At 45.5% G+C, this 15602-nt stretch overlaps 1 protein-coding gene across 5 annotated transcripts in view; it reads left to right on the top strand.

Annotated features, from left to right (window-relative positions):
• Positions 1-15602, top strand: part of LOC311528549 (store-operated calcium entry regulator STIMATE-like) — a 71572-nt gene that overhangs the window by 41739 nt on the left and 14231 nt on the right. For all 5 annotated transcript variants that reach the window (XM_084643718.1, XM_084643720.1, XM_084643721.1 and 2 more), the window contains exon 5: positions 14930-15042. In XM_084643718.1, coding sequence (XP_084499844.1) covers positions 14930-15042 — 113 coding nt within the window. The remainder of the gene's footprint in view (positions 1-14929; positions 15043-15602) is intronic.

Genomic DNA, 15602 nt, shown 5'->3' with positions numbered 1-15602 from the left:
TGGATGGTTGGGACATTGAGGGGCAGAGTGACATTCTTGTGTATATAATTGAAACAAATGCTTTAAACTTTCTTGGTATTTTAAACTAAAAATGTATTTTCTCCCCTGTGTGAAGTTCCATGTGAGTGCTTGGCTCTTCAAGAAATTCAAGCGTTTCCCTTGGAGACAGCAAGTGGGAGTCTGGTGTGATGGTAGAAAAGTAGGGGAAGAATCCATATCCCTGGCTTGATTCCAGACTCTGCACCAAACTTGTCAGCATTATTGTAGCTTCCAAACCGGACTGGAGGTTGTCTAATGGTAACTAAGCCAGGGTGCCAGAGTTCTGTTCTCCCAGCCCTGCCATTGTTACTTTGAACCAGTCGCTCAACCTCTCTACCAAATTTTTTTCATATTGGGGCACTCTCTAGAGAGAGACCTTGAGCCAATAGGGGTATTGAGGCTTTATTCAGTGTTTGGCTTGCTCTGAGATCTTGGCATGACATCGCTGGGGAGAAACTTTATAACATATTTGGTTCTGAAATTAATAAAAAGATCCATGGCTTTCACAGCAAAAGAGTGACTTGTTTTGGTAGTTCAAGCCACGCTTCTGGAGAGAGAGGTTAAAACTTTATAAAGAAACTTCATTAATCCTCTGCAAGATTCTGAAGAGTCCCTAGTCTCTGATTGCCAGAAGGTGGGAATGGGTGACAGGGGATGGATCACTTGATGATGACCTGTTCTGTCCATTCACCTGGCACTGGCCACTGTCGGAAGACAGGATGCTAGGTTAGATGGACTATTGGTCTGATCCCAGTATGGCCATTCTTAGTTCTTAAGATTAGTTAAAGCTTTGTTAATATGGGTGAAAACTTCCCTGTGTTTTCTGTTCAGCTTCAGGCATGGAGGAGGGAGCAGAAGCTGCTTTTTAAAATTAAGCCCAGCTAGAGCAAAGTCCTCTTTGCTTAGAAGGAAGAATGCCAGTTGGCTAACCAGGAGAACAGCTAGGTGCCATCTATTATCTGGCTTGACTGATTTTTGTGTTAGCTGTTCCTGGCTCCTCCATGCTTTTGGAAAATAACAACTCTTAGGGGACTAAAATCTTTTAACAATGACCTGAGACATTGGAGATCAAATTTCGGTGGATTGCGGGCTTGATTGGGAAATTGCTGGATCCTTAAGAGCTGCTCTTGCTTTGTGTAAAGTGAAACAGATTGCTGCAGCTGCACTCCTCTTCCACGGAGAAGCAACACCATAAGGAGCACCTGTCCAACCTTCTGTCCAACCTGTCCTGTCCAAATTCCAGTTGTGGTTTCCCCCTGGAATATCGTTGAAGTACAATCTGTCCTCTCCCTGCCTAGTGCTAAAACCTCAGCCTTCTTCAGGCTTGGGGAAGGTAACCTAAGTCTAAGGCTCTGTTTTCACTAGAAATGCTGCCATGGTAGCGCTGCAGTGTAGACACTCCCTGCAGTGACAGGATGGGGTTCTCCCATTGCTGTGGTTAATCCATCTCCCCAAGAAGCAGGAGTTAGGTCAACAGAACAATTCTTCCGTAGACCTAGTGCTGTCTACACCTGGGCTTAGGTCAGCTTAACTACATTGCTCAAGAGTGTGGATTTTTCTTAACTTTTTTAGTGTAGACCTCGCCTGAGCTAAATACAAGTTGGGACAAATTGTTAAGCATAAGGAACCCATGCATGCTGTGGGAGATCACTTAAAATGAAGTGGGCGATCAGGGGTTTGCAAGCAATAGGGAGCCATGCTGTGCCGGGCACCTCAGACTCGCACGAAATCATGGTTCCTACCCCAAAGAGCATAGTCTCAAATAGACAATGTGCTAACAAAGAACTGGGGAGAGGGAACAATGAATAAGTGCCGTGCTCAAGGTGTAAGTTAGTACGTTGCATGTCAATTTTGTTTGAAAATATTTTTTACATCCCTTCTCACCTGTTCATCCCCCTCCCTATATCCTCATCCCCCTCCTATAGATGTCCTTCAGTTTTCTCTCCAGGAAGGAGGGCTTGAGTGGATATTTCTGGGATATGAACCTGCAGTTCCAATGACTCTAGAGGTTCTAAGCATGATGATTCAGTCAGTTTGCTGGCTGGAGATGTAAAGACATTCTGGTCAGAACCCTATTGAATTCGGCTGGTCAAAGTTAGTTGTAGGAGAGCATGCTCCGTGCCAGCTGTTGAGTTTAACTGAGGACCTGTGTGGGATGCTTTTGGGCCTGTTGTCATGGTATTTATACAATATTTCCATAACAAGTGTTCCCACGTCCTGGGCAGCCAAGGGAGAGCTGTCTGTTAGTGCTTAAATCTTACCAAAAATATCCAGATGCTGTGGGGAAGGGGGCTGACTTTGCATTCTAGCTCACTACTCCTGTATGTGGGGGAAAGTGAGTGGGGGGGGAAACCCTAATAGTCCAACACTACCAAAGGCCTGATCTCTCACTGCCTTGCCCCTCCTGGCAGCATTTCCATCTGGGCAAAGCGGGTGTGAAACTGGAATTCTGCACTTGCAGGCACCCACTGTGCCCGGGTGCAGATGCCTCCACAAGGCACAGGGCACTGGAGAATCACTGTAATGCATGGGACTTAAACTGGTATTAACTCCTGCAGTTGTATGATATGAAAACTGAAGTACAGCTCTATTCTCAGTTCAGTTACCAGTGGTTCAAGAGAGGGGTCTGAACTGGAGCAATGGATCCAGGGCCCTGCCCAATCTCAGTGTGATCCAGTGCCCACTGAAATCAGGCCTCAGACTCTATCCATATTCATGTTGGATTGGGCCTGCCTGGCACCCTTGTTGGCAGTCTTGCCAGATGCTAAGGGTGATGAAAATCTGCTCTGATAGGTGGCACCTGCGCCTTGGCTATGAGTCGTATTGAGGCAGCCTATGCGAGAGGCTTGTACGTTGCTGCCCTTGATCCTGTGGTTAAATAAGATGTTCTTCTCCAGAGCTGACAAGCCAGCGCTCTCCATCCGTGTTGTGTTCAATTAAATGTTACCTTTAAATGCAAACGTACTTCCAGCAGAATTATAACTGTATCTCTTTGTACGCTACTCTAGAGTATTCAAACCATCACCCTCTCAATTTCCATTTGCCTTCTGGCTTCTATATAGCTATTGGGTTTGCAGTTAACCCTTTTGTATATGCTCAGTGCACATATGGCTTCATAAAGGCAGCGAATAAAGCTATCAGACAGGGATGTATGGGGTTTGCTGACAGCTCAGTGCAGTAGAAGCCACATGGATTAAAAGTAATTCTGTTGTGTGGTAATGGCTTGGAGTGAGAGTAGCACCGCTGCTCATGAGGCATTCAAGCTTTGCAAGCTACCGGGAGGCTCTCACCCCCAGCACAGCTGGAACACATGAGACATGAGGAGGAGGACATTCCTGTACCATGGAGAGACGTGAGTGAAGACTCAGGGGACTACAGCAGAGAAGATGGTGTATGCTTTCTTCTGACACTTGCTAGCTACAGTGCAAGAATATCTTTGAAGCCTTTTATACACAGGATTGGAATTGAATGTTTGCTCAGGTCAGATGATCACCTCTTTCCAGTGTCTCCAGGAGGTGAGTCTGGCTTTATGGGACTTGCGAGGAGGCTATCTGGGCCTGTGTCCGAGGGAGCAGTGCGTGGGTCTGAGGATCCATAGAATCACAGAATATCAGGGTTGGAAGGGACCTCAGGAGGTCATCTAGTCCAACCCCCTGCTCAAAGCAGGACCAATCCCCAATTTTTGGCCCAGATCCCAAATGGCCCCCTCAAGGATTGAACTCACAACCCTGGGTTTAGCAGGCCAATGCTCAAACCACTGAGCTATCCCTTCCCCCAGCCACTCAGCCATGCAGCCACTTAAGAATAACCATAAAACAGTTTGACATTTACCCCAGGCCAATGAGATATTTTGGCACTGAGCAGCCTCTTGTTCCTAGGAGACCAAACTCCTGCGAAGCACAACTCCAAAACCCCCAGAGCCTCTGGGCAGAGGATAAAAACAAACGCATGTCTAACCCTGAAACTTCTTTATGCTGAAGAACCGATTGTTCCTCTGTTGCATTAAAACTTTTTTCCTCAGTTTTGAAAATAAAATGAAGAACATGGAAGAGAAGGGACAAAACAGCCACACCTGTTGCTTGGAACATCTCAGTAGTGGGGTCTGTGCCTCTTTGACAGCTCTTCTGTTGACTTGTGCAGGCGTTAATACCAAATCCCCTGTGGCTCACTCTCTCTCCTCCTGTTGGTGGTCACAGATACAAAGTGTCCATGCTGATTTTGTTGGACCGATCAGTATTGATCTCAATGAGGAGTTGACCAGCCTACGGGCTCTTGTGGAAGTGGGTGAGAAGACTCACTTGGGGGATTTCTTGGCTCACTAAGAAGTCTCAAAAGCTGGCAGCACAAAAGCTTCCTGCCCAGACCCCACACTGCGTGGATTTACTGTTCACTCTTCATATTCTTCTGGGAAACGATTTATCTACTCATTAAGTTTGACACATGAGTGTTAACCATTTGCTGTTGGCATCATTAAGACTTTTTTGCATCTGCCAGTGGCCAGTAGGTGTGAGATTCTGCATTGTTCTAGCCTTGCTATTGAATTTGTGTGTGCAGGAGAGAGGAGGCAGCTTTCCCAGCAGTATCCATGCTATATGAATGACGTGCTGCGATCTAGATTTCCCTGTAGTCTGACACAAATGCTGTAGCTTGCACTCGCCGAGGCCGGCAAAGGTAGGGACCTGTGTAATGTAAGCTCCGATAGGATCAGACTGAATCAGGTGTGACTGGGGATGAGGGCACTCTGTGTATGTCCTGAGTTTGCCACCGTTCCTTGCAATCTCAGGGGTTGTAATGGATCCATTGTTTCTCCTAGATTCTCAAGTATCAACTGTGGCATATAATGCGTTTCGCCCGTCCCTCCTCCCCACCCCATCTATAGTTCAACTTGGAGGCTGCACTGTTTCTGTGGCTGTGGAATCTCAAGGTCTGATTATAATGTGTTCTATGTGAAAAGCATCTGGAGCCTTTAGCTAAAGCAGAATGCAGCATCTTGCCCATTGATTAAAGCAGTCTGCGCTCAATGACCTATGGCTCTGAACTAGGTGCCTAGAGTCTCCTGTGTGTGCTTAGGAAGGTGTTGGGTGCCAGTCTGTAAAGCCTGAGTAGTTTGGGACCCAGTTATCTGAGAGGTGAGATCCATCACAATGTGTGGCACTGTAGATCAGAAGAAAAGAAGGGGTTCTGTGATGCCCGTTTAATGATTCTTGTAATATTGGCACTCTTCCTTGCCAAATAGGACTCGGACGACCAAGTCACCTCACCTAGCAGCCCAATGGGCACCTGATCACTTCAGCTGATCGCTTCCCCAGGCTAGATTTGAGCTCACGGCTGAAAATGAGAAGATCTAAATTCCATTGACAGAGCCAGTCAACCATGCAGCCACTTACGAAAATCCATAAAACAGTTTGACATTTACCCCAGGCCAATGAGATATTTTGGCACTGAGCAACCTCTTGTTCCTAGGAGACCAAACTCCTGCGAAGAACAACTCCAAAATCCCCAGAGCCTCTGGGCAGAGGATAAAAACAAACGCATGTCTAACCCTGAAACTTCTTTATGCTGAAGAACCGATTGTTCCTCTGTTGCATTAAAACTTTTTTCCTCAGTTTTGAAAATAAAATGAAGAACATGGAAGAGAAGGGACAAAACAGCCACACCTGTTGCTTGGAACATCTCAGTAGTGGGGTCTGTACCTCTTTGACAGCTCTTCTGTTGACTTGTGCAGTCGGTATGTGATGGAGAATAACGACGTAAAGGGTAACCATGCCGGCAGTGTTGCATTGAGATCACCGGGCTAGAGACTTGAGGCATCCACAGTGGAAACCCTGAACCAGGCAAAACTTGCCTGATTTAAACTCTGGCCCGGCTTATTGAAAGTTTCGGGAGTCCAGGCCAGTGTCTGATATCGCAACATAACCAAAAGGTGCAGTGCTGTCTGTTTCCAGTGTGACTGTTGGGTTTTGCTTTGAGGTTTTTTTGGATCTGTTTGTTTCTCTCAGAAATGCCAAAGTGAAGAGCAGGTTTGCAAGGCCACGTGGCTCAAACTAGCTGAGTTTTGCACAGCTCTAGTTAAAGGGTTTAGGCAGCCTCAAAGTAAACACAAGGCTTAGTCTGGTCTCCGCCTTATTCTCTTCCTCTTCTACATGAAGGAAAATGACTTCCCCAATTTCTGTGTGGCTCTGCAGTCCGCCCGTACAAGTACCATATCAGACTGTTTTGTTCTGCAGTGATAGCTGGAAGCTTTTGAGGGGGGATAAAACTAGCATCCATTCTCTGGGACTATATGTTTCCCTGTGGTGACTGAATCTGTAGCTAAATTTCCTTATCTCTGCCTCTTAAGGACTTTCACAAGAGGGGATGGATGGAGAGGCAGTATGGTTCAGTGGGTAGGGCACTGAATCTGGGATTTGGGAGAGCTGGATTCTATTTCTTCCTCTGTCACTGACCTTGGGCAAGTTCTTCTACTTGGTGACTCGACAGGGTATAAGCGCTTTGAGGAAGAGACTAGGCACTACAGCACAATGGGATCCTGACTGCAGTTGGGCCCTGTCCAATGTATTATTTATATTAGGACATCGACATGCAAGATTGGGGTATAATTCCTGGGTGTCATGCTGTCTGGAGTGGCTCACGACTGTGAGTGCCTACCTCAGGACGGCCTGTCGGAAAACAGGGCAGATGCCCAAGCCTGGTGGTGTGTTCTGTAATCAGACTTCACCAAGGCAGTGACAAATGTGAACTCCTGGATCACTATGCCAGTCTTACCATGGAGTTACAGACAGTCCCCTTAGATTCTCCAATCTATCTTGCCACCCAGACAAACTGGACTTTGTGATAAAATGGTCACTTGCACCCAAAATCACATCACATTTAGGTCGCTTCCAGTCCCAAAAGACCAGTCACTTACCCCAAATCAATTGATACTCTAGATCTTACACCAAAGACAATAGTGGTGGCCAAATCTATAGTAAACTAACTTAAGGTTGATTTAGCTAACAAAAGGAAATTAGAGTTATTGAGAGATGAAAGCAGGTAGAATATATGCACAGGTTTAATTCCAAATGGTGGCAGTGATGTAATAATGCCAGTTTCCCAAAAGTTTTTTCTGGATACCCAGATTGTCTCTGGATATCTCCACGTTGCATCTGGTACACTTCCTTGGAAGAGTCCAAACAGTTCAGAAGTGTAAGATCTTTACAAGTATGGATTCAAGGAGCTTTTCACAGAAAACAAGCTGGCAGTGTCACTACCCATGTGGCCTTTCACTTTGATGATAGAAAGTGAGGAATGCATTTTGAGCCTTTGACCTCTGATCATCGCCCAAAATGGCCACTTTCCTTGAAATTAGCACTTTTCTGTTAAAGTTCTTCTTTTGCATTCTACAAGGCTTCTTTCTCCTTTGATGGGTTATTTAGTTACAGGAATAAACACAATGTGAATGTTTGCTCCTACGTTATAACAGGATACAGATAAGTGAAAACAATGCAAGTAACATCCCACCAGTTTTCATGAAGTTTAAACACCAAATACCCTTTTTACATTTAACCATCACTTTGATCTATACTAATGCACACGGGAATTGGCCTGGGACTCTGGCATGAGCTGGCACCTGGTCTGCCAGCATCACACGTCTGTGAATATGCCCCAGATTTCCTGTGTGACTTTGGCGAAGTTGCCGAATCTATTCTATGCCTCAATTCATCTGTAAAATGTGGATACTACCCTGCCTCCGGGGTGTGTTAAAGGATGAAAGACTAATGTCTTTGAGGTGGTCACAGTGATTGTAAGATAGTGAGATAGTAAGGCTTAAAAACAAATCTATACAAACCCCAACCTGGCCAGTATGGTTTTGCTTCTGCTGCTGCTGAAGATATTTGGGTTTAAGTTTCCTTTCTTTCAACCCAGCTTTGTACAGTGCATCTAGAAAGTACTATGCAACAAATTCATAATGCTGAATTAGTATTTTGATCGCTCTCCCGCAGGTACGGAGATAAAGTGCTCTTAGAGTGAGCAGGCCTTCTTTATAAATAGGCTTGGCAAACAAGAAAATCATGAAGAACAGCTAGCTGAATTTTTCAAGTGGAACATGAGAGAGGAAAAACCTGAGCAGATTTCAAAGCCAGGAAAAGGCTGGAATTTGGTTTGAGTTTTGGGCAAAGATTTAGGTTGGCTGTTACTCCAACCTGCCTTAAGAACAGCCATACTGGGTTAGACCAAAGGTCCATCTAGCCCAGTATCCTGTCTTCTGACAGTGGCTAATGCCAGGTGCCCCAGGGGAAATGAACAGAACAGGTAATGATCAAGTGATCCATCTCCTGTCTCCCATTCCCAACTTCTTGCAAACAGAGGCTAGGGACACCATCCTTGCCCATCCTGGCTAATAGCCATTGATGGACCTATCCTCCATGAGTTTATCTAGTTCTTTTTTGAACCCTGTTATTTTCTTGTCCTTCACAACATCCTCTGGCAAAGAGTTCCACAGGTTGCCACTGTGTTGTGTGAAAAAATAATTCCTTTTCTTTGTTTGTTTTAAACCTGCTGCCTATTAATTTCATTTGGTGAGCCCCACAGTTCTTATGTTACAAGAAGGAGTAAATAACACTTCTTCTCCTGTCATAGAATCATAGAATATCAGGGTTGGAAGGGACCTCAGGAGGTCATCTAGTCCAACCCTCTGCTCAAAGTAGGACCAATCCCCAGTTAAATCATCCCAGCCAGGGATTTGTCAAGCCTGACCATAAAAATATCTAAGGAAGGAGATTCCACCACTTTCCTAGGTAACACATTCCAGTGTTTCACCACCCTCCTAGTGAAAAAGTTTTTCCTAATATCCAACCTAAACCTCCTCCACTGCAACTTGAGACCATTACTCCTCATTCTGTCATCTGCTACCACTGAGAACAATCTAGATCCATCCTGTTTGGAACCCCCTTTCAGGTTGCTGAAAGCAGCTATTAAATCCCTCCTCATTCTTCTCTTCCGCAGACTAAACAATCCCAGTTCCCTCAGCCTCTCCTCATAAGTCATGTGTTTCAGTCCCCTAATCATTTTTGTTGCCCTCCGCTGGACGCTTTCCAATTTTTCCACATCCTTCTTGTAGTGTGGGGCCCAAAACTGGACACAGTACTCCAGATGAGGCCTCACCAATGTCAAATAGAGGGGAATGATCACGTCTCTTGATCTGCTGGCAGTGCCCCTACTGATACATCCCAAAATGCCATTGGCCTTCTTGGCAACAAGGGCACACTGCTGACTCATATCTAGCTTAATCTAATCTGTAGAGGTGCATTGGATTCTTCCATCTTAAGTGCAGGACTCTCCAGTTGTCCTTGTTGAACCTCATCAGATTTCTTTTGGCCCAATCCTCTAATTTATCTAGGTCCCTCTGTATCCTATCCCTACCCTCCAGCGTATCTACCTCTCCTCCCAGTTTAGTGTCATCTGCAAACTTGCTGAGGGTGCAATCCACACAATCCTCCAGATCATTAATGAAGATATTGAACAAAACCAGCCTCAGGACCGACCCTTGGGGCACTCCGCTTGATACCGGCTACCAACTAGACATGGAGCCATTGATCACTACCTGTTGAGCCCAACAATCTAGCCAGATTTCTATCCACCTTATCGTCCATTCATCCAGCCCATACTACTTTAACTTACTGGCAAGAATACTGTGGGAGACCATGTCAAAAGCTTTGCTGAAGTCAAGGAACAACACGTCCACTGCTTTCCCCTCATCCACAGAGCCAGTTATCTCGTCATAGAAGGCAGTTAGGTTAGTCAGGCATGATTTTCTGTAGGTGAATCCATGCTGACTGTCCTGATCACTTTCCTCTCTTCTAAGTGCTTCAGAATTGATTCCTTGAGGACCTGCTCCATGATTTTTCCAGGGACTGAGGTGACTTTACTGTCCTTGCTAGTAAAGATGAAATGTAGATTGTGAAGCTGCTTAGCACCTGCTACATTTAAAAAAAAGACGGTCACTTGTGGTAAGATAACAATCAGTGGTATTGCACAGACTCCTGCTGGACAGTAGGGAAAGAGTGAGCAGACAGTCACGCTGTCCGGAGTAGTTCACAACTGTGAAGGACAGCCTCAGGGCAGACAAACTGGTGGTGTGTTCTACCATTAGATTTCACCAACCCAATAACAAATGGGAACTCCTGAAGCACTCTGAGCCTTACCATAGAGTCACAGGTAGTCCCCTTGGGCATGCCCATCTGTCTTGCCACACAGGCAAGCTGTGCTTAGTGATAGTTATTTGCTGTGCACCAAAGATCACAAAATGGTTTCGAGGTCTGGAAAACGAGCAATGAGGAGAGATTGAAAAAACTGGGTTTCTTTAGTCTGGAGAAGAGAAGACTGAGGGCGGACAGGATAACAGTTTTCAAGTACATTGAAGATTGTTACAAGGAGGAGTGAGAAAAATTGTTCTCATTAACCTCCTAGAATAGGACAGGAAGCAATGGGCTTAAATTGCACCAAGGGAGGTTTAGGTTGGACATTAAGAAAAACTGTCTAACTGTCAGGGTGGTTAAGTATTGGAACAAATTGCCTAGGGAGGTTATGGAATTTCAGTCATTGGAGGATTTTAAGAACAGGTTAGACAAACACCTGTCAGGAATGGTTTAATTATTACATAGTCCTGTCTTGAGTGCAGGGGACTGGACTAGATGACCTCTCGGGAGGTACCTTCCAGTCCCACACTTCTATGATTCTATAAAATATTTGGGTTGTTTCCAGTTCCAAGAAACCAGTCACTTTAACCCCAGATCAGTTATACCTCAGGACTTATGCCAAAGACAATATTTGTAGCCAATCCTATAGTAAACTAAGGATTTATTAACTAGGAAAAAGAAATGAGCGAGTTATTTACAGGTTAAAGCAGGCAAACATATAGTCACAAATGAGTTACAGTCTATGGTTCCAAACGGTGACAGAGTTGTAGCAATCTGTCAGCTCTGAGTATCCTTTAGGGCCCACCCAGGTTGACCCCCACTGCTGTTTTGTAGCTCAAGCTTGTCTTGTCAGCTATTTTTATTTCCTCCTTCCGCAATTCAAGCTGGTGGGACCAGTCTTTTTGCAGGTAGCCTCTTAATGGGTGTGCAGGGACAATTAATAAAATCTTTGCATTGTGATGTTTGCATTGTGTTTCAAGTTGCAGTGGGGGAGGTTCAAGTTGAAGTGGGGGAGGTTTAGATTGGATATTAGGAAAAACTTTTTCACTAAGAGGGTGGTGAAACACTGGAATGCGTTACCTAGGGAGGTGGTAGAATCTCCTTCCTTAGAGGTTTTTAAGGTCAGGCTTGACAAAGCCCTGGCTGGGATGATTTAACTGGGAATTGGTCCTGCTTTGAGCAGGGGGTTGGACTAGATGACCTTCTGGGGTCCCTTCCAACCCTGATATTCTATGATTCTATGTCCCTAAATGGCCCATTTAGTTTTGATAGCCCTTCCAGATGGGCCAGAGGTAATACCTCTCATAGGGATTTAGCACTTTGCACTGAGTAAACATTTTTTTTGTTTGGAGAGTTACATAGTTCAGAACAAGCATGTTACAGCTATATACAGCCAACACTGAAGTATTGCCTTAAATAGCCCTAGGATATAGACATTATAAGTAGGATTAATACATATAGCAACATACAAGCATTTCATAAAGTCTAAACACACTGTTAGAAGTCCAATACTCATCTTAACCATACTAATGCACTGGTGGGCTGAACTGCTTTCCAGCAATGAAATTGTCAGTACTCAACTGAGGCCTAAAGTCTTGGCAAGAGCTGGCACCCAGTCTGCCAGCCTCAAACAGGTAGCCTGTAAAAGTTGTAGCCATCCACAGGATGAAGCATCTGATCTCCAGATGAGCATTGCTAAATGGTTGCAGATGCAACCAAGTACCGTGTCAGCTGTGGAGTGTAATGGGCAGGCAGCTGGGGGCTAGTGAAGGCTGCTGGGGGCTAGTGAAGGTTTCAAGATCCAGCCTCAGTTCTGGGGTCAGTGCACATCATCTGAGAGTGCTCTGAACAAAAGGGAAAGCCAAGTTCAAAGGCAGAAGGGAAGTGATGGATCTCTTTTGTCTATGCTTGGGCTTTGGACTAGAATAGCATTATCTGCCAAGGCTTCAGATGCAAGGAATTGTGTGGGAATGTCTCAGATGTCAGTACATAACAAAAAAACCAAACCCAAGTCAAGGAATGGACAAAACCCAGCTCCTTGGTTCTGATGAGTCTGTTGGATCTGCGCTGCTCTTGAAATACTGAAACCCTCTTCCAAAGCCAGCAAGGGGAGCAGCTTCTCCCAGCCCCAACTACTACCAGGAAGCTTCTCCCCAACTAGCTCGTGCACACGCTGTTCAAGACTTCAGCTGCTGTAAGGTAATGTCCATGCTGACTGGCTTGGGTCCCTTTTACTCCTCCCACACTTCTCCTCCTCTTGGCCTTATTTCCTCCCAAGCCTCTTGCCTTTTCTGTTCTCTCTTCTCCCCTTCTTCCCTGTCCTGCTACCTTTGCCTCTTCCTCCCCTTGCCCTCTTGCCTCTTCATGGTCCCTGTTGCCATGACCCACCCACCTTTTCCCATTTCAGCAGCCTGCCTTACCCAGTTCCCATCTGCAGTCATCCATTCTTGGCTTTTCCCCTTCTCCCTTCCTTCCAAAAGTTATAGCGAAGGGAACTACTGAGGTGATGCCTTTGCCACTCCAGGTTCTTAGCCAGCCAGAATTCCTGTGCTGGCTTGATCAGAGTTCATTGTAATAACACCCGAACCCACAGGCGTGCTGGTTTGTATCAGTCAGTCAAACATTTCAGTGTGTTTCTATTGCCAGTTGCCTTTAGCACTGGGGGCTATAGATCTGTGACGCTCGCCCAAAAGTGTGTAGCAGGCTTAGTAGGCCTTGGCTCTCAGACGTGTTTCCTCGGCCTTGGAGGCATCAGACACATTGGTCAAACATTTCAGTGCTTCTCTCTTACTGCTCCTGCAAGGTGTCAGCTTGACAAAGGCCTTTAGTTCATCCCCAGCCGATACAGCCCTGTTATTGTCTGACCTACATCATGTTTACAGAATCACCCTTCACAATATGAACATGAGCTGGCCCTGGCCTCTTACTAATAGGTTGCATGTGCTGTCACTGGCGGGCTGGTCATGCATTTTGCTACCAGTCTGCTGGGGAAAGAGATCTAGATGGCTTCCCTTGTGCCTCTTGGAGTTGACACGTACTCAAGGAGAGTTCTCTACCGTAACGGAGATGTCCAGAATGTGAAAACGTCTCCAATGGGTGGGGGTGAAGTGAGTAAGGGATTCCCTCAAGGGCTGGGGGCTCTGATGAGAAGGGAAGGACAAGAGACCTCCTTACCCATTTGGATCAAACCTCGAATCACCTCCCAGCTTCAGAGGAGCTTTGCTTCAACTCTCCTGCACAGCGGTGGTTCTGGACTCTGGTCTGTACTGGAAACAGAGATGCCACCAGAGGCTCTTTAATATTTGAGTTGTCAGGAGGAAATGTGACCTGTGTCTCAAGAGAGCCAGATATTGCCAACCCCAATTTTGCATTCCTGATGGATTGTAATGAGCCTAGGAAGATAATGAACAGCTGGCAGGATGTTTATTGAGGCCTGACGCTACTGTCTGTAATAGATATGGTTCCATTATAGTTGCGAACAATAATAAAGATGCTTTTAATTTTCACTTTAAGTACCTATCATCCATATTTAACTAGCATTGATTTTCAGATTGGATTACTTGAAAACCTGGGATGATGGAGGCCTTGTGTCTCAGACCTTCAGTATTACGTCCCCAGCCGTCCGCTCTCATCAGCAGCTAACAGATATCAGATACATCCACGCCATGTAAAATGAAATCTATCTTGGATGGAGTGCTAGTTATGAAAACTAGGCCCCAGTTGTCAGCGTCACCCAAAAGGCAGTGACCATTTAGATCACCAGATACCCCTGACATTTTCAGATTCGATGTGGGGGAAATCCCAGGTGCTGCCTAAATCTCCCCTTGAATGTACAGTTGGAGGCTGTGTTCTGAGCTTGCCGCCTGGTGTAGCATGTGACCGCATATTTGACAGCTCACACCGGAAGGGGCTGCATTTCAGACATGGATGGCGTTATCCCAGCACAGAATAGGAATAAATGATCTGTTATCAACGTAGCAGTGTATTGTATCCAAGATCAGTACTAGGACCAGCACTTAAAAGATTTTAAGGCCAGAAGAGACCACTGGCTCTGGTCTGACCTCCTAAAAAACACAAGCCGTGGAATTTATCCTGTTAGCCTGCTTCTGGGCCCATATATAATTTATTCCCAATAGCCTGGAAAAGGATAGGAAGAGGTGGCGAAACTTGCCACTAGCACAGTTGTTTAGATTCTCTTAAACTAAAGAGGACAGAGGACCTTGCTAAACTTAGATGGGGCAAGACCGATGAAATTTGATGACGTGCAAAGCAGTGCGTGGTGGAAGAAATTGTTTGACCGGAGTGTGAATATTGCTCAGTTTTCAATCGAAAACATTCTGAAAAGAGTCCAGAGTCATTTTTAATTTCCTGTCTGAAGAAAGCACCAACTTTCTGCTCCAAAACCGTAAGCTCCTACAGCTTGCCACGAAGGAAGACCTCCCGTAGCTGTCAGAAGAATTATCTCCCCTCTAGTCCTCCACCTGGATCATTGCAACACCCACGCAGATTAGCATCCTTTCTAGGAGGGGCCAGAGATACGCGTACAAGCTGGGATATTGAGGCACTGTACACACATTTCCCCCTTCTCCTCCTGTGCTAGTCTCCTTAACTCCTGTTATCAGTCCATATTGTTTTACATTAGGGTACTCTGATATTTCTCTTTGTGATTTTCTACTCCTGTTCTATAGGCTAAATTTAACTTACTTTTCCAGGTGACCCTCCACAAACTGCTGCCTGGATTGGCCAGTGCATCCTCTACTTGCTGATAATGGTCTTTGAGAAGACTGTGGTAAGCTTTGCCCTGTTCATCCCTGGCTGGACAAAGGTAAGTGACTGGTTATGTTTTCCTCTGGAGTGTTTTTATTGCATTGTGTGCGCTAGTTCTTTATTAGACTATAACTCACAAGGAGCCCTCAAATAACCCATTACTGGTTACTGCATATGGGGAACTGCCTATTGGCTCATGGCAGGGAAATGCCACAAGCTGACCAATAGAGAGACTAATTGAATAGGTTGTTCTGTCCTTGGATGGATGAGCTTGTAGCCTGGGACTCTCAGCCCTGCCACAGATATACTCTGTGACCTTGGGCCAGTCACTCACTTAATCTCTCTGTTTCCTTAACTCATCTGTGAATTGGAGATGATACTTCCTTTTCTCTTCTCTCGTTTAGACTGTAACTACTTCAGGGGAGAGGCTGTCTTGTTATTTTTTGAACAGCACCTAGCACAGTAGGGCTCTGATCTGTTCTGACCACTAGCTGCTGCCATGATACAAAGACTATCAGTAGACGGCAGCTGTGTGTGTCCAGAGAGATGGAACAAGTGGGAGACATTAAGTTGGGACACATCAATATTTCATTCCTGTTGGAACCAGTATTCTGAATC

The sequence above is a fragment of the Lepidochelys olivacea genome (genome assembly GCF_965140295.1).
Source record: "Lepidochelys olivacea isolate rLepOli2 genome assembly, chromosome: 1".
Taxonomy (NCBI): domain Eukaryota; kingdom Metazoa; phylum Chordata; order Testudines; family Cheloniidae; genus Lepidochelys; species Lepidochelys olivacea.
This window is presented reverse-complemented; position numbering and strand designations above follow the sequence as displayed.